Genomic DNA, 19,136 nt, shown 5'->3' on the forward strand with positions numbered 1-19,136 from the left:
CTGAAAGTCACTTCCATAGACCACTGAGTGGCCTTACACTACAGGACTGTCGTGATTCAACAAGGCAGCTCACCACAGCTTCTTCAAGCCAACTATGGACAGGTAATAAATACTGGCGTGGCCAGCAACACCCATATTCAGTCTTATGCTTGTCACATTTTACTGATTCCATATCTGAGTGAGTACTCCTGGTCTCAAGTAAACACTATAAAAGTTTACCTTGGTATTGGGTGTAGGTTTGCTCGCTGAGCTGAAAGGTTCATTTCCAGAAGTTCCGTCAACCTACTCGGTAACATCTTCAGTGGGCCTCCGGGCAAAGCATTGTCATGATTCCTGCTTTCTGTTTACATGTTTGGGGTTCTTTGGGTTGGTGATGTCATTTCCTGTTCTTTTTCTCAGAGGGTGGTAGATGGGGTCTTACGTGGTGTTTGTTAATTAATCTATCAACAAACACCGAGTTAGACCCCGTCTTCCACCCTCCGAGAAAAAGAACAGGAAGTGACATCACCAACCCAAAGAACCCCAAACATATAAACAGAAAGCAGGAATCATAAATACTGCTTCGCCCGGAGGTCCGCTGAAGATGTTACCCAGTACGGTGATGAAATGTCTGGAAATGAACCTTCCAGCTCAGTGAGCAAACCTACATCCAGAACCTCAACCAAAGCTACAAATCTTCTTAAAACCTGCTATTACCTTGGTATTGTCATTGGCTATCTATGACCTATATATTGTTAGCCTGCTGCACTACTATGTCAATAAAGTAATGCATCTGCAAAAAACTAATGGTCTTCATACCAAGTAATGCAGTGTAGTGAATCCTACAATTTAATTCAAAACAAAGCTTGCTTTTGCTCTTAAGTAATAGACTGTGCTAGCAGTTATCCATTCTGCATTACTTTAAAATTACTTCCTTGACTACAAGTGGCTCTGGATCATCCTGAAGTCATGAAAGGCATGTCACATGCAATTTTTTTCTTTTTTTAAAAAAATATAAGAAAAGTGTCATTTAGTGTAATTCATTCCAGCCTAAACTGGTGAATTAAAGGACTTTTTAAAAATGCAGCAATCTAAGGTTCTACAACTGAGGCAATTGAAAAGTCTTATTTGGTAAAGAGGAACCGACAGTTATATAGGACGATAAAATTTATAAACCACGACACACCCAGATGGAAGGGGGCTCACATGGAGCACTAACATAAATGTGTCAGTTGGGTTGAATGGCCAACTTGCAATTGAAATTCTATATAATACAATGTCCAATATTGTAGACATATATAAGCAAAATCAGTTCACGAGCTAAGAGTAACATTACAAAACCATAGTTAACTCAGTATACAGCCCAGATGTTATCCATCTCGAAGAACGTGACACCAATATGCAATTTCTGAAATTAAAACCTGTTCTATGCCCCAGAACCAACATTCTTCATCTTAAATCAGCATAAAAAGTAAATGTTACCCAAGTATGACTTACTGCCCAAGGGGTGAACATTAAAGGAGGACATGAACAGTTTGGCTTGGTACTACCCCTGAAACAACAGCCACTCAGCTTGCTTAATGCATGAAAAACACTTGATCAAAGTATCCAATGATCCACATCTAAGCAAACGTTTATGGCTTCATAATACAGATACCATCCAGAGAGGTTAAATACATCAATAATTTATGCAACTAATAACATGATATAGCAATAGAATGTGTTGCAAGAAAATTGGTTCAAAAATAATTTTGGCAGTGTTAATTCTACAAATAGCAGCATATAAGGGCACTCAACTTCATTAATCACAAGTCTGGACATTTTAAATAGCCTTTTTTCCCATAATTAGTTTTACCTCCATTTAGTTTTCAAGAGAAAATGAGAAAAGATGGCAGGACATAATTGCTAGAGTAAATGCCAACACACATGCAGTAACTGTATCATGCTGCATTCCATACTGCATTTCTTTACAAAGGGTATAATATTAATGCAAGCATCAAACTGCAAAGTCTTACATGTAAAAAAGCTGTGTAGAGTGCAGCATCCCCACTGTGGTCTACAGATATTGTGCATATACTGTGTTCTGTTGTAACAAGCAACTGGCGTATTAAAGTTGCTGTCAAAAACACTCAAAACTACTTAATGCTGTGGACCCTGTTCAGAGTTTCCAGCAATTTATTCCAAGTCCACACTATTTCCACTATCCTTCCTTTCTGACTTAAAGATATGGATTCATGCAGAGTAAATACACACAGGTGCCAAAAGACCCTCAACTTAATGAGCGTAGAAAGTGACATCATAAAATTAGTGGACCATAGATAACATCCTAACAAAGTTCAAAGCTTTCCTTACCGTGTATTCTCATTCATATTTTCTTACAAGATTTAGTAATAAATGGCAGCAGACAATCGATAAATGATTCCCGCCACATTCCCCCTTCTATTCTTCATCCTGAACCCCCAGCAGGATCCACCATGCTCTCACAAAAAAAAGCTGAGCTCTGGAAACAGAACAACTTTAACATCTACAAAAGGTCACCAGCAGAAACCAAACTCCAGGGAAAAGATTAAGGGAAGTTTGTGATCCCGACAGCACTCAGTTATTTTTATTCACTCCTACCTGTTTTGTTTTTCATGCACAATTAAGTTGCATAATAGACGTGGCTACCTTTCAGAAATGAATAATGATCAGGTAGGGTGTTCACTGGGAGATAATCAAGATGACTTGTCTTGTTTAGGAGGTCTCAGATTCAATGCTCAGTCTGCACCAAAGTAGCTCATCCTAATGAGGCCAGCAGCAACAGCATTACAATTAACCTTGGTATCTTTAGGCTGGGATAGAAATAGAGATGAACTCATACACTCACCAATAACCTCTATTGTACAGTGCACACATGAGCCCAGCTATTATCTGTCTTACAGTAAATGAGCCTGCCTAGACAAACAGTCCAGGTTTGCAGTAAAGAATGATAATGTTGGAAAAGTACTGGCAGGTAAATAGAACCTATGGGATCACAACCAAAAAAGTTAGATTAAAAATCACACAACACCAGGTTATAGTCCAACAAGTTTATTTGGAACCTGGTGTTGTGAGATTTTTAAACTTTGTACACCCCAGTCCAACACTGGCACCTCTAAATCAGAAATAATTAGTGCCTTCAAGGCAGGATGTTTCCTAAATCTTGGACTTTTTAATGTCTGTTCAAAGAATTGAAGCTTTGCACTCAATTACAGCCTCAGCCTATGACCACTAGGTACCTGTGGCTGTGAGAAGTAGCACCCACTGGGAGCTATAGGAATTAAAAAGTCTCAAAGCCTATTGTTATGAGAAAAAAAACTAATCTCCCATACGTAAATCCCTCATTCTGTATGCAAAAACCACTGCTGGGAGTAGGGGGGTGAATTAAATGCAATAACAAATGCTATGATGTGTGCGTGTCAATTGCACTGATTGCTCTGCATTCCAAAGCTAGTGGTCCCCATCCCCCCAGCTCCCAACATTGCTCATTGTTCTCCACTCAAGCTTGTAGAGATAAGTTTTTCTTTCCTTCTCATTAACAGAGATTTGGAAGCTCGCACTAGGAACTGCAGAAAGCTCCCAAACCAGATATAAAGAAAACCTCCTAGAGAGAAAAAAATGCTCCCTTGATCTCAGCCGATGAACCTATTCAGTAAGGTATTGTAAATATACATCACACACAGAGTAAAAGACCCCAAGACAGAGATCAAGATCAGTACACACTCCTAAACAAAGTCAATAATGATATCATTTTACAGCCAACATAATGTCTCAGCACTGCAAGAATGGCTCTGCACAAACTACAGTTCTTAACGTTTTTTCCCTCTCTTAATTTCAATTCAATTCTACCCTCATAATTTAAATACTTCATATTTCTAATATGATAGTGCAACATCATTTATCAGGTTTCAAATCACTTTACCAGGGCTCTATTTTGTACTTTCCTCAGCAACTCAGTAACACCTGATACAAACATAACTCCATACATTGAGAAAAATTCAGATTAATGTTTGTAACCCATATCGACACTAAAGCCCAAGTTAATCCAGGACTTAAACATTACACCAATACATCATCAGGCTCTTTGAGCAGCTCTCAAATTTCTGAACATGACACACAAAATCATTGTTTAGCAGAAACACCTCTCATTTTAAGTCTGCAGTTGGCTCTATTTTGCTTTTCTCTCTTTAAAGAAATACTATGATACAATTTCTGTTTTTACAAAATTTTGAAAACAATCCACATGCTTGCCTTCTTTCCTACATTAAAACTGAAGCTCAATATACATCTAATCTACCCACATTCCTTCAAACTGCCTCAAATTGTGGAAAGTTAAAAATCACAACACCAGGTTATAGGCCAACAGGTTTAATTGGAAGCACACTAGCTTTCGGAGCGACGCTCCTTCATCAGGTCGCTCTGAAAGCTAGTGTGCTTCCAATTAAACCTGTTGGACTATAACCTGGTGTTGTGTGATTTTTAACTTTGTACACCCCAGTCCAAAACCGGCATCTCCGAATCAAACTGTGGAGGTACTGATTTGTTCAATCATGTTACCTTCTGATAATCGAGGAGAAAGTGAGGGCTGCAGATGCTGGAGATCAGAGCTGAAAATGTGTTGCTGGAAAAGCGCAGCAGGTCAGGCAGCATCGAAGGAACAGGAGAATCAACGTTTCGGGCATAAGCCCTTCTTCAGGAAATGATAATCCCCAGGTTTATCAATGTAACACCTACTTTCAGTTTACTTTATCCTCCCTCTTGCTTTTTTTTTAAATTTGGAGGGATTCTACAATCATACACAGTGGGACATGTAGGTGGACAGAAAATCTCCTATAGAAAGAACAAGACAAGGGCAATCAATATAATTATGAACTTGCTCTGCACTTTAACTGTCCTTTATTGACAAAGCGTATCAAACTTGTTTTTTTGGACAAAAAAAAAGCCTACACTACTGTAAGGAGCAAGGAGGCAGAGGAGTAAGAAAACTTTAGTGTTTATGGTCTGATGAACTATAATAATTAGATGAAAGTTAAAAAAAAAAGTGTCCATAAATACTGCAACATCCTTGTAGTAGTGCATGCAATTAATATGGTTTACATGTACAGTGAAACAAATAGATTTGGTATTTGTAACCATTGCTGCAAGTTTGCTAGATTTTAATTAATAAAACTTCCCTTGTGGCTCTGAACTGGTAACAGCTGATTAATATTCTAATAACTGGTTAAAAATTGTATCCCAATATCAGAACAGCAGAATAAAAGGCACTTATTGAAAATTTCCACATCCTTCCTCAAATCATTCTGCTAGGTCAGTGCTGTCTAACTGAAATATTGACAATAATTCTTAAAGCCACATCTTTCCCTAAAAGGTTTTAGGGATCAACGTCACCAATTCAGATCACTTGTTACTTTATCAATCTCAATGAAATCAGGTAGGGAAAAATGGATTTGCTTTATGTGAATAAAGGACAGAAAGAACATTTTATGATACATTTATTGTACCTATCTTAGTCTTTTTGTAGTTTTTCTTTAATTAAAAAACATTGAATCTCAGTACACCTACATTTCTTGTATTGTATGATGTCAAATTGCCCCATATTTGAAAAGACGTAAAGTAAAGTAAAGTAACAGCAGTCATTACAGAAATGAGCCTAGGGATTTATTTTAATTTTGAACTGGTGTACTTCTTTTTCTCCTATTACCAATTCCACTCCCCAAATTGCCCTCATTCATGTGATGGTACCCCCAGAACTTAATGACAAAACCAAGTCCAGAAGCACCTCTTCCAACCATGAAACTTGGCAGACATAAGCACTGAAGGAAGAGGCCCATTACACGCTGATAGCTAAGGGCACAGGCAGAAATGTCCCCATTACAATTAGAATCTGCATGTTGAGTTACAGAGTGGAAAAAGGTTACTCAGGGTTCTCAAGATTCCTCTTAGAAAGTATACACATGAAATTATCAGTGAAATGACTGGGATCAAATGAGAAGCCTCCCAAGACACTATTTACAAATCGAGTAAATAGTCAGAGTCATAGAGATGTACAGCATGGAAACAGACCCTTCTGTCCAACCTGTCCATGCCGACCAGATATCCCAACCCAATCTAGTCCCACCTGCCAGCACCCAGTCCATATCCCTCCAAACCCTTCCTATTCATATACCCATCCAAATGCCTCTTAAATGTTGCAATTGTACCAGCCTTCACCACTTCCTCTGGCAGCTCATTCCATACACACATCACCCTCTGCGTGAAAATGTTGACCCTTAGGTATCTTTTATATCTTTTCCCTCTCACCCTAAACCTATGCCCTCTAGTTCTGGACTTCCCCACCCCAGGGAAAAGACTTTGTCTATTTATCCTATCCATGCCCCTCATAATTTTGTAAACCTCTATAAGGTCACCCCTCAGCCTCCGACGCTCCAGGGAAAACAGCCCAAGCCTGTTCAGCCTCTCCCCATAGCTCAAATCCTCTAACCCTGGCAACATCCTTGTAAAATTTTTTCTGAACCCTTTCAAGTTTCTCAACATCTTTCCGATAGGAAGGAGACCAGAATTGCACGCAATATTCCAACAGTGGCCTAACCAATGTCCTGTACAGCCGCAACATGACTCCCAACTCCTGTACTCAATACTCTGACCAATAAAGGAAAGCATACCAAACGCTTTCTTCACTATCCTATCTACCTGCGACTCCACTTTCAAGGATGTATGAACCTGCACTCCAAGGTCTCTTTGTTCAGCAACACTCCCTAGGACCTTACCATTAAGTGTATAAGTCCTGCTAAGATTTGCTTTCCCAAAATGCAGCACCTCGCATTTACCTGAATTAAACTCCATCAGTTGCGCCAAATGCTAAAAAGTTTATTCAATCCTTGGGAACCAAGCACAGCAACAATTATACATTATGAAACAGAGGTGAAAGGCTCTGTGATTAAGATGTCCATTGGATCATTACATTACGGGCTGTTCCGCTGTGATGCGTGTTTCGTTAGTGCAAGTTCGCTGTAACGCTATTGACAAATTGGGGACACTGTTTCTAAAATGTGAACTTTTAAAATGCGTGTTGGCTTTAGGGCGATTACATCGCCAACACTTGTGGTTTCTAAACCGCGATTTTTCTCTAATGCAGTGTTACACAAGAATACAATCATCACGTTATAGAAGAACTACCAATACATACAAGCGGGCATTCAATACTCTATGTATTAAATCTAGACTGCCTCCTCTATCAGCCCTGGGGAAAAAAAATGAACAAATATTTATATTTGAATTCGCACTTTCTATTGTCTAGTGGAGACAAGTCTCATATCTCCCAAAGCCTCTGGCCAGACAGACAATCTTAATTGTGTGCATTTTATCCTTTAATTCCTGAACTATTCCATTGTGATTCCCTATTCTTCAAAATACTGAATTTAACACTATCCTCAAATATCTCTACAATGCTGTTCCATACACACCTTATGACCCCTCTCTGCACCTGCATACTGACATTTTATGCATTGCTCTTTTTCTCTATTCCAACAATGTGGAAAACTCACAGCCACTTTTCCATTTTCTCTTGAATTCATTCAACATTCATTTGTCCTCCTTAATGGACCACGTTTTCAGTCTCAGTACCCATTCACTTCTTCCTCCTTTCCCATAACTAGATCACTCATTCTCTCACCTGATTTCCATTCATAAGATCTTTGGTACCTCCTTGCAGTAAAGGTGCTTATTGAAATGCAAGCTGTCATTGCTGATTGTCAACTTTCAACGTCAGCTACATCACACATTATGGAGTCCAGCAGAGTCCACACATTTCAGTGAACAGACAGAAGAAAATCTTATTAGGGACAGTACTCAATCAATTTTTCCTCACCTTCTATGAGCTTGTTATAGAAGGTGGATAAATAGCACAGGAACCAGCACTTAAGGTGCAGTTTGAAATTGACTGAATGACTGTTAGGTAAGACACTTATTAATGCTTCAGAAACTGATTTAGAATAGGGTTCAAACTAAGAAAAGGAAAGTCCTTTCTCTCAGTAATATAGTAATTTGGCGTGGCCCACAGCAACTGATAGTGCAGACTGAATACTAAAAAAAACCCCTAAACTTTGTAATGAACTGATGATGATTTAACAGCAACAAGTGGTTGGCAATACAAATACAAATAAATGGCACCACGGTAGATGCTGAAGTTAAAATATCCTGGGAATAATGGAGATACTGTCTTGGGTATAGCTTTGCTGCATTAGAACCTCCCTTTACAGTTTATTCATCTCAATTCAACAATGGTCACCAAAAATTAGTGCAAAGAAAAAAATCATTGACTCCATACTTGGCTCATGTGCTGTACATACAACCTCAAAAGCACTGCCTACCATTTTTAAATTTCCCACACTAATTATCTTGCTCCCACTCAGCAGTGAGATTGGCAATCATTCTAAATTAGATAGTGTTTATCAAACCAAAATAAGAAAAGAAAAAGAATTGGCAAAATTCAGGCAACATCAACAGAGATGAACCAATTAACATTTCAGTTAATGACCTTTCATCAGAATACAAAACTCTTGAATGACACCATCCAAATGGCATGTTTTTTTTTCATTCACTCATGGGACATGGGTGGCCCTGTTTGGCCATCATGTTTGCCTGTCCCAAGCTGCCCTTGAACTGAGTGACTTGCTCAGACCATTTGAGAAGGCAGTTGAGAGTCAACCACATTGCTGTGGGTCTCTAGTCACATGTAGACCAGACCTGATGAGGATTAGAGACAAAAAAAAAACTGCAGGTGCTGGAATCACAGGTAGACAAGGACGTGGCTGGAAGAATACAGGAAGCCAGACAGCATCAGGTAGAGGAGAAGTTAGCGGCTCGGATGTAACCTTTCTTCAGGACCGGACAAGCAGGAGGCTGGAAGAACACAGCAAGCCAAGTAGCATAAAGAGATGGAGAAGTCAGCTTCTCGGGTGTAACCCTTCAGATGGTAGATTCCCTTCCTCGAGGGAGATGTGTCAGCCAAACGGGCTTTTTCGACACATTGGCAATGGTTTTATGGTCAGTCGATTCTTAATTCCAGATTTCTTTTACTAAATTCAAATTCTACCATCTGCCTTGGTGGACTCGAATCTGGGTTCCCAGAACATTCGCTGAGTTTATGGATTAATACAATATAGGAGCCTCAAATAAAGTTAAACAATAAGAATCTGATCACAGACTAAGACAAACATTATAAAAGACTGTTCTGGAACTACATCTAAGCTGGTCTGAAAGTACTCGATGGAATCTTAAAGGACAATTTACCTTGTATCTAATATGACCAATGCCTCTCTCTGGGATAAGAGAATAATTTTTGTTTGCATCTAACCAATGCCGTACCTAGCTCAAAAGCAATTAACTGTGATGTTTAGTCCCCATTAGGAATTGTGATTATTTCCTTTGCACTTACAGGTCTCATTGTGATCATCAGATCACTAGATGTACTCAATGCACTATAGGAAACAGCAAATCATCACCCTTAAATCACCACTCGTTAATGTTCTTTCACACTGGGTGTGCCACTTCTTGTGCAATAGCATTTATCCATTGTTCGAGGTAGCATTCTATCCCATGACAGCAATACTTACTTCCTGCGAACAACTATTTATATTAGTGGCTTGCTGGAGAGGCACTGCTGGATGGGGCACTGGTTGGCAACATGATTTCTCCCATAGGAAGCTCCTTCTGTTATAACACGTGTGCTGTTTACAAATGCAGATTAGGAATATTCATAGCGGGGCAAGAAACCAATTAGATCTTAACTACTGTAAGGAATACAGAACTCACTATCACAAAACTCTGCGGCATGTAGCATGGATGCATTTAACCAAAGCAAACCAGGGAGAGAAAAAGCCAAAACAAACCCTGCATTTATATAATGATTTTCACAACTTTAGAAAGTCTCAAAGCACTTTACAACCAGTTGCATATTTTTGAAGTATAGTACTGTTGTAGCGTAGGAAGCACGGTTTTAATTTGCACACTGCAATGCCCCAAAACCAGAGGCACAACAAAAAACAAGGTGATAGCAAGGATGCTAGGAAGAGCTCCACTACTCTTTGAAATAGCATTATGGGAATTTTGGCACCCAATGGAGAGGAAAGACACTTGGTTCAACACTTGGACTGTAAAGTCTTCATCAGAGCTCTACTGAGAATGCCAACCTAGATAAGGATCCTTGAGCAAATAACCTCCTGACTGGGGCAAGAATGTCACCAATGAACCACAGTTGACATTTGAAAGAAATAGAAGGACCTATTGATGGGCGAACACAGAGAGGTGGAGGTGGTTTGCTCAAAGATAAGTGGACTATTAGTGCTGTGAAATTCATTTTTGTGCTGTAGATTCTATTTCACTCTTTGCTAACTGCTGTATTGCTATATGCAGGTTAGAATAAACCTCCCTTCTAACAGTATTAACATGCCTTCTTTTACCAAATAAAGCAGAGAAAACAGTAATGTATCCCAGCTCCATAACATGAAAACCAAGAAATACACACAGCAACTAGTCTCAAATTTGCCACAAAGTAGAAGGTGATACGGACTGCTTTGCAGGTACGGTGAAAGTGAGAACGGCTAGAGATCAGAATCGAGAGTGTGGTGCTTGAAAAGCACAACAGGTCAGGCAGCATCCGAGGAGCAGGAAAATCGACGTATCAGACAAAAGCCCTTCATCAGGAACCACTTTGCAGGTACCATTGCTCAAGTGTTCTCTCTTTGAAAAAGCAATCTTTCATCTGTTATTATATTTAAAATGTGACAAGCACTATTAACCTTATTTTTCAAACATATGTAATTTTCTAAACAAACATCCTTATCCTGCGGTGTTGTCCACAATGCCAGCCATCCTGCAGTATCTCACGAGTGGCTATATTTCACATATAAATCAAGTTAAAATTTTCAAAAATTATGTACTTGCACTGTTCAATGTCGTCAGACAGTTCAAATACAGGGTTTTACAATTTCATTTTTTCAAAATCCTAATGATGATATTGTGAACAAAACAAGAACCTCAGGATTTGATTTAAAGCATCCTAAACCCTCAGCTACTCTGCAGTTTTGAAACAAACAGGGAATAGCAGTTAAACATCTGTTTGTTTATAAATAATTTCACTGCAATCCTGCTGAAAATTTCCAGAACAGAAATTTCCATCAGTGGATGCAGTTCTACTTTCAGAATGGTGCCTCTTAATGATAATCCTAATTATCAGCTCATCCACCTTGCCCAGAATATACATTTTTTAATATCTGTCTCAGACAGCTGTGCTCGCCGTGTTTGAAGTGAAATGTCAGCTCTTGCTAATATGACATTGCTTACATCATTAGTGATTTCTGAGTACTTTGAAGGCGCAGTTCAAAGCCAGATTAAAAATTCTGATTTATTCTCTCAAGCTCCAGGATTCTAACCACTGCTCCTCAAGGATTTAGTGAATGCATTCTGTTTTATATATTTTACGGAACAATGTCACCATAAAGCAAGATGAAAAACTGCAATCTTTGTCAACGGTGACATTCTTCACAATAACCTCTTGGAATATTATGGTTGGAACCCAACCAACAGGCAATCATGTACAACAAAAAAGATTTCCTTCTGCTACCTCCCACACAGATTCACTGAATTATGCACAAATTCAAAGACACCACACACTTATTAAAACAGAACGAAGGGAATTTTCATTTTCCTAATTAATATGCTTGTTTTAAAAACTGACAGATAGGACAACAGCAAAAAAAAAGCAAGAAATCTGTTGAATGTTAATTTTCTATGTGGCAAATACAGTTCAAGTATTTTTCAAATATATCCTATCACCTTCTGAAGAAACTTCTTACCCTGGGATATTGTCCACAGTGTCAGCCACCCTTTATTATCTCCCTCAAGTGACTATATTTCAGGTAAAGATCGAGACAATGACTGTCAGTAGGATATCCATTCTTCAAAACATCAGCACCATGCTGATTCTTTGCAAACCAGACAGGCCTACTTTCTATTAGGAATCACTGGGTATTGATTATATCAATCAGGAGTGAAACTTTGAGCATTTTTAAAAAAATGTTTTTCCATCTGCACTAATGACAAATGCCGCTCCCTTTTGATTGCCCTGCTGAGATTGGCTAACTCAGCACAATCTTGGGGATGAAACGGGGAAACTCCGAGCCCATTTGGCACAGCTGCACATTAACCAAACTAGTCAGCAGAGCAACTCTGGTACCAAAAGCTTTGATTCTTAAGTAGAAGTTTTGGGTTTCTCAAGCCAATTTAGTTATCTCTCCCTCGTGCACACAATCTTCAGAGCAACAAACCAAATAATCTGTTGCTGCTCCAGTATAAATTTCAGTAGAGGAGCCAGCAACAACCTGTGTACTCTTACTTTCTTTTCCCTACAGAACTTTAATTTGGCCAAATGTGACCTCCTCTACTGTGTAATCTGTATTTTTGTATGTTTGGTTTATCGTGTTTGCACACAAGTTACAGAAGTCAGGAGGTTTGTTGTTTAATAATTTTACTGGAGTGGGTTTTAGCACAATGAAGCAAATAACTTCCTTATTTTAACTGAAGTGTCTAGCTAATTCTTCGTACATTCACTTTAAAGAGTTAATTACACAAAGAATTAGCAAGCCGATCCTTTTAAAATTCAAAATTTCTTGTTACAATCAAAAGAGGAGGAAAGGAGGGCAGTCAGTCCACACACCCACAGTCCCTAGTCACAGCAACAAGCTGATCTCCTTCCATTAACTTCCCTGCATTGTGTAGCTCAGGGTAGAAAATTAAACATTTCTAACTGCCCCTCAATCTCAACTATGCCTGAGAAGGCACTTCCTTTAACATTTCCTTATCTCCTGAAAACACTGACTCGTGCTATCGGACATTTTCACAGGATTCTAGGAAATGCGAGCAACATTTCATCATTACAATTTTCACGCATGAGTCTAAACAAATTTAGGTTCTCAAGTGATTTGAACATGGAATAAAGTGACCCTAATCCTCTCCCAGCATCCCCACTTCATGGTAGACATTGCTAGATATTGATCAAAAGTTGGAAATACTGGCCTGGATCAAACATATCACAGAACTTTTCAGCTTAGTGCTTGCTCCAACTGAGATTAGCTAACTCAGTACAGATTGAGCCGAGAAATGAATTTGAAATATTACAGTTTATGTAGCTTGATTGCACTAAATTTATCAACTGTGTGTAACACTTATGCACCATTGTAACATCAACAACAAAGTAACTTATTTTGATGTGTTTACAAACTAATGATGGTGACTTGAGGCAACAAAGCATTTGGAGCAGTTTCACTGTTCAAACTTAGATGTAACCACATGTACTGACCAAATGCCAAGGCTAATACTGCGTGCGCAGTTTGGCAATATCAGAATACGTTATATTTTGAAATGACAAGAAACTATGTTGGAGAACAAAAGCAAAAGATGTATTTCCTATCAATATAATTAAGGAATTTTGTTTTTAAAAGCAATTATATAGTCATATTGTTCAGTAAATATTCTAAATTCAACACCATGTTGTAAACTAAATTTACTGTTGAAAAACAGAAAATATACAGAATCTCAGAACTATTACAACACAAAAGGAAGCCATTTAACAAGACATGCTAGTGCAGTGTCTCCAACTGAGCAAATCAGCTCGTGTTATTCACTCCCTGCCTTCTCCCTGTAACCCTGTAGATTGTTCCTTTTCAGATACTGCTCCAATTCCCTCCTGAATGTGGTAGAGGCAGGTTCAACAGACATGATCAGGCAGCACAGTTCAGATCCTAACCACTTCTTGCATGAGCAAGTTTCTCCTCAAGTCTCTATTGCTTCTTTTGCCAATTCATGAAATCTGTGTCCTCTCATTCTCTATTCTCCCAGCAGTGGGAATATATTTTTCCCCAACAACTTATCTGATCAGAGTATATCTTCCTAAGTCTTCCTTTACTAAGAAGGACAGTCCAAATTTATCTAAATCTCTACCTAACTGAAAATTTCTTATCTCAGGAACCATTCTCATGATTGCTTTTAAGACACTCTCTAATGCTGGACCATCTGATAAGTAATTTTACAGTGGACTGCATTTACATTATAAACTTAATTCTCAATAGAGAGAATTGCTGCTAGAGGCTATTATGAATAAATGCACCACTTGATGTTCGATGCTAAACTACTCTGAGCAAAAGGTCTCAGTTTCAGTTCATAGTTTGTGCTGATCTCAGCCAGAAGAGCAGCAGACCTTCAGTAACCCTGAACTAGAGTGATAAAATCGTCACGAGTTCCTAAAGCTGATTTCTATCCAAGTAACTCTAATGTTAAAATGCAGATGAGGTGAAAACTGGGCCAAGGCGTGGCTGCAATGTGGTACCACCTCAAATAGCTGGGGCAACAATACCATTAAGGTTTCCATAGAAAACTGCCACCTGGACAAGGTACCAGGCAGTTCCTAGCACTAGCAAAACCAGTCTTCAGCTGAAATCATTGCTTTTTGAACTTTGTTTGGAGAACGGTAGAAAACAAAACTGAAAATATTTGCAAAATGGCTACAGAAACTTACAAATCCACATGGCTTCTTTGCAACATATGTTCACTCAAACCATTATTTATACAATAAGTATAGAGTCATCTGTATAAATAAATAAAATTTGTGGCCTCCATAAACATCTGAAGAAACCAAGATGAGGAACCACATTACTACAAATTGTCAAAAAAAAACACATACAATCCTTAAAAGGTTGGTTAAATACAATTGAACAGAGCTGCATCTGTAACTCCATGCATTTGGAAATTTATAAATTAAAGGTGTACAGCAAACACATAAAAGGAAGGTAAGGTGCTGTACAAATCACTAAAGTCAGGAATGCAGATCCTCAGCTTAAGCTTCCCTCGATGCCTGCCCCATTCACACTTTGAATTGATGGGAGTGAGAGAAAAAAATAAGGCTTTTCTCTATTATGAACAATGTTACCATACAAACAGGTCAAAAAGCTACTCATCCAGCACAACGCATTACAAAAACAAGGCTACCTCATCCTATATCCACATTTCCCAGTTGTGGACACTCAATATTAGTTAGAAGCTAGAACTCTGCTGATTTGTCTCTCGAGATTTTAAATACTGGACATTCATGATTCACTCCCTTACACTTCCAGCTCCCCTATTGTGATCAATTAACTGCACCCAAACCAGAAATCAAATCAGGGATTTCTAGCCTCTGTTAAATACCCCATCAAATCCACTGACCACCTAAGTACTGGAGTAACTCAAATTAAATCTTTGCCTCTCAATGAATAACCAAATTTCTCTGAAAAAATAAATCAATATTTACTAGAGCCTAACCCAGCAACAACAAAAAGAATGAAAGGAGGTAATTAAGTACCCCTTCTCAGAGAGACAAAACTTTCCCACATCTTAGAAGTGGCACACAGTTTGAGCATGTGTAACACCTCCTTGACTGCAGGGACCATTTGCTTTCACCTTTTGTCAGCTCCACTCAGGCTTAAGATACCACCCATCATCACATTTATCACAGGTATCTGTGGGCAGGGAATAGAAGCAAAAGCGAAATGAATTTAACCCTGAGATTGTCTCTTGGAGTTAGCTTTAAAGAGCCATGAAGCATTACTTTGAAAGCATACACAATTCAACATCAAAATAATTTTTTAAAGTTGAAATGACATTACACTTATTAAAATTTACTGCTACATACAATCAGGACATTCAGCTGAAGAAAAATGGAAAGGATGAGAATTTAATTACTGAAACTTCTGAATTCAAATGACTTTAAAATCAATCGCTGATGTGAAGCCTATAATGGGTTAACAGAATCGGAAAGGCACAGGTCATAGGTACTAATAGATTACCAATGATCCCCAAATAGTTTAATCCTCAACCTGACAGCATAGTGAGAGACAAAAAGAAATAGTGTAAATGTCTATTCTGGACACAAATTACAATCAAGAAAGAAAACTTAAATGAAGATTCTGCATCTCTGTATGAAGACTGAACTAGGATACAAATTCCAAGCATATAACTTGTGTAACGTGAAAAATTAACAATGATGGAATTTGGTAAATAAATGAAGAGCAAGAAAATAATGACTAGAAAGGCGATAGCGAATTGGAATAAAACAAAAGAGACGTGGCACATCGATGTGAATAATGAATACACAGTGTGCATTCAAGGAGAAACGTAGCAGTGTCTGTCTGAAGGGGGCTACTTAACAATAGCTGGTAACGCTGAATAAAAAATGCAATCGGCAGATTTAGAAATTAGAAGTTGAGTGATAAATGATGGACAACGATTGGAATGGGAACTGATTGCAATAGAGACGGAGCTTTCCTTATTTTTTTCAATAAACCAATATGACAACATCTAGCCCGCCCAAACAATTACGAGCAATGGTCCAGATTGTGGTGCTGCAAAAGCAGAGCAGGTCAGGCAGCATCCGAGGAGCAGGAGCATCCACGTTTCGGGCAACTTCTCCTGCTCCTCGGATGCTGCCTGACCTGCTGTGCTTTTCCAGCATCATACCCTCGAATCTAATCTCCAGTCCGCACTTTCGCTGAATTACTAGCAACACGCCAGTTCGTTTCTCAACCAAACCAGGCAAATACAATCTCATTGGGAACTCAGAAGGTTGAACATAGAAGAAACTCGGGCGCCCAAGATAAGAGGATGCAAGAAGACTCAAGGATTAGAGGAACAGGTTCCCTCTCCCCCAACTTGGAAGGCTCATTTCTCGGGATGAGGATGCTTCATCCAGGTGGCTTGGGGTTCGGGGTATCCGCAGAGAGGGAATGGGGGACGGTCCATCAGGTGAACAGCATGCTCCTACCTGCATGTTGAAGACTCCGAGCTCGCTGGTAGCCAGGACTCGCATCTGATTCGCAAGAACTTGCGCCTCGTCCAGGATGGAGAAGTCTCCGGCTTCATGGGCTGCAGCAGCGGCTGGGAGCGGCAGCAGAGCCAGCAAAGCCGGCAGTAGCAGGGAGCTCAGTGGCCGGGACACCCGGGGACCGAACCCCGCGGCAAGTCCACCTCCCAGCTCAACACATCCACCTCCCCCTCTCGCCATGACGAACGAAAATAATCTGGATGTGCAAAAGGGGGGGGGAAAAAAACTTTCTGCAAACTCTGCTGCAAACTTGTTCTTCCCCGCCCCCCACCTTTAAAAATATTATCCACACCAACCCCCCTCCCTACCCAAAAACAAATCCAACTGCTCGCTCCCCCTCCCTCCAAGTATAAACAAGACAAAAACTTTCCTCCGCTGAGATTCCCCAAAGCAGCTCCCTCTCCAAAAGCGAATCCAGGGACTCACTGCTTTCTCTTGGTTTGGGGGGGTGGGGGGTGAAGAGACGGACTTGCAGCCGCGAAGGACCATTGTAAAACCCGGGCTGGATCTCTGGCTATAATACCATCTGTATAACCATGGCAACCTCACCTACGCATTGCAGTATAGTGAACGCAAGAAGAGATTTTGAAAATCCAGACTTTCTTTTGTGTTTGGACGATTTGGTCAACTCTGTGTAAAAACCTAAAATGTGAATCCTCCACCCAGTTCCGAGAGTTCCACCCTGCCCTCTCAGCCGCACGACGTGTCTGATCTGAGGTGGCCATCGCATCTAAACTCCCCGCGTATAACATAATTCTTCATTTAATCAACGCTATTGTGTTTATAATGAACTTTCCTTCGCTCGTTCCTCCTAAACTACAAATATCCCACCCTCATGTTGCATATCCTCTGTATTCTCGCTGTGTTAATGTTAACATTGATCTCATTGTCATTCAGTTCCATTCATTCTTTTCCAATGCCTCACGTTCAAACAACTCTTCAGCCTTATTTTCTTTTCCCCTTAAACACGACAGTCTTTCAAACTCCGGGCTTGACATTACCTAGCCTCCACTTAAACTATTTCGCTCTTCCGAGCGTCATTGTGATCTGCCCCACACTGAAGTTTCTCAGTGATAAAGACATCTGCAAATCCAAGACACGCAAAACAAAAATCCACTCCACTTCTTTTAGTCTAGGGAACATTTTATTTACAATTCAGAAAAGGTATACGCGATTCGTTGTCTTTTGACGGTTAAAGAAATTCCTAAAAGACTGCGTAAAGTATAAGACGGGAGAAATAAGTAAATGCACTATTGTTGTGCTGTGAAATGCAGATACATGTATAATTTTTAAATTACGTAATTTGTGTGGAAGTATAACGCCAGCACTCCCCTCCTTTCCTATGGAGTTTACCAGCCTGGGCAGACTTGGAAACCTGCTGGTTTGCTTTTCTTTTCCGAGTCTGTGGTTTCAATTTACAATGGAGTGTTTCTTGTATCAAGATTCTGCTGTGTACATCTTTGTGGCAGTCTTTAAATGCTGTTTGAAAGAATTAGATTTCTCTTCCAAAATCCTGGCATCTTTTCTCTTTCCCAGTGCGAACCTAAGGTTTAAATATTTAAACGAACGTTTTCTGAACGCAGCATGCAGTTTTAAAAATTGTGTCCGTCCAGGTGCATCAATTTTGTATGACCAGATTGAATGCTGGGTACCTCATAACTTCTAAATTGGAGCTCCGATTGTTTGCTACTAGCCATGTGCTTGCTGAAGGTTTATTAGTTTGAACATTCAGTATGGATGTCGGTTTTACTATGCTGGAGAAACTCAACAAGTCAATAGTCTATCGGTTTTCGCAAGGTTTGTTGAAACTATCGGTTGAAACTTTGTGACTCTGTTTCTCTCCATAGATGCTGTCTGACATACTGGTTTCCCAGCATTTTCTAAAATAAAGTTTATTTCAGATTTCCAGCGTCTGCAGTATTTTCGTTTGTTCGGTATATCATAGAGTTATACAGCAACGAAACAGACCCTTCCATCCAACTTGTCCATGCGGACCAGATAACCTAAGTTAATCTAGTCCCATTTGGCCTATATTCCTCTAAACTCTTTCTATTTATATATACATTCAGATGCCTTTTAAATGTTGTAATTGTACCAACCTCCACCATTTCTTCTGGCAGCTCATTCCATATATGCACCCCAGTATGCGTGAAAAAAAATTGCCCTTAGGTCCCTTTTAAATCTTTCCCCTCGCACGTTAAATCTACTTCCTCTAGTTTTGGACTCC

General features: G+C 39.4%; 1 protein-coding gene across 2 annotated transcripts in view; it reads right to left on the reverse strand.

The window, feature by feature from the left end:
- The window catches only part of cachd1 (cache domain containing 1), a 167,144-nt gene extending 149,992 nt beyond the window's left edge, over positions 1 to 17,152 (reverse strand). The window contains exon 1 of one of the 2 annotated variants that reach the window (XM_043699442.2): positions 16,850 to 17,152. In XM_043699442.2, coding sequence (XP_043555377.1) covers positions 16,850 to 17,089 — 240 coding nt within the window. In that variant the 5' untranslated portion in view covers positions 17,090 to 17,152. The remainder of the gene's footprint in view (positions 1 to 16,849) is intronic. The other variant, XM_087990687.1, reaches the window with a different exon arrangement.
- Between the last annotated feature and the right edge of the window lie 1,984 nt (positions 17,153 to 19,136).

The sequence above is a fragment of the Chiloscyllium plagiosum genome, unplaced genomic scaffold (genome assembly GCF_037043375.1).
Source record: "Chiloscyllium plagiosum isolate Xiang-an unplaced genomic scaffold, Cpla_swu_hap1 HiC_scaffold_9, whole genome shotgun sequence".
Lineage (NCBI taxonomy): Eukaryota > Metazoa > Chordata > Chondrichthyes > Orectolobiformes > Hemiscylliidae > Chiloscyllium > Chiloscyllium plagiosum.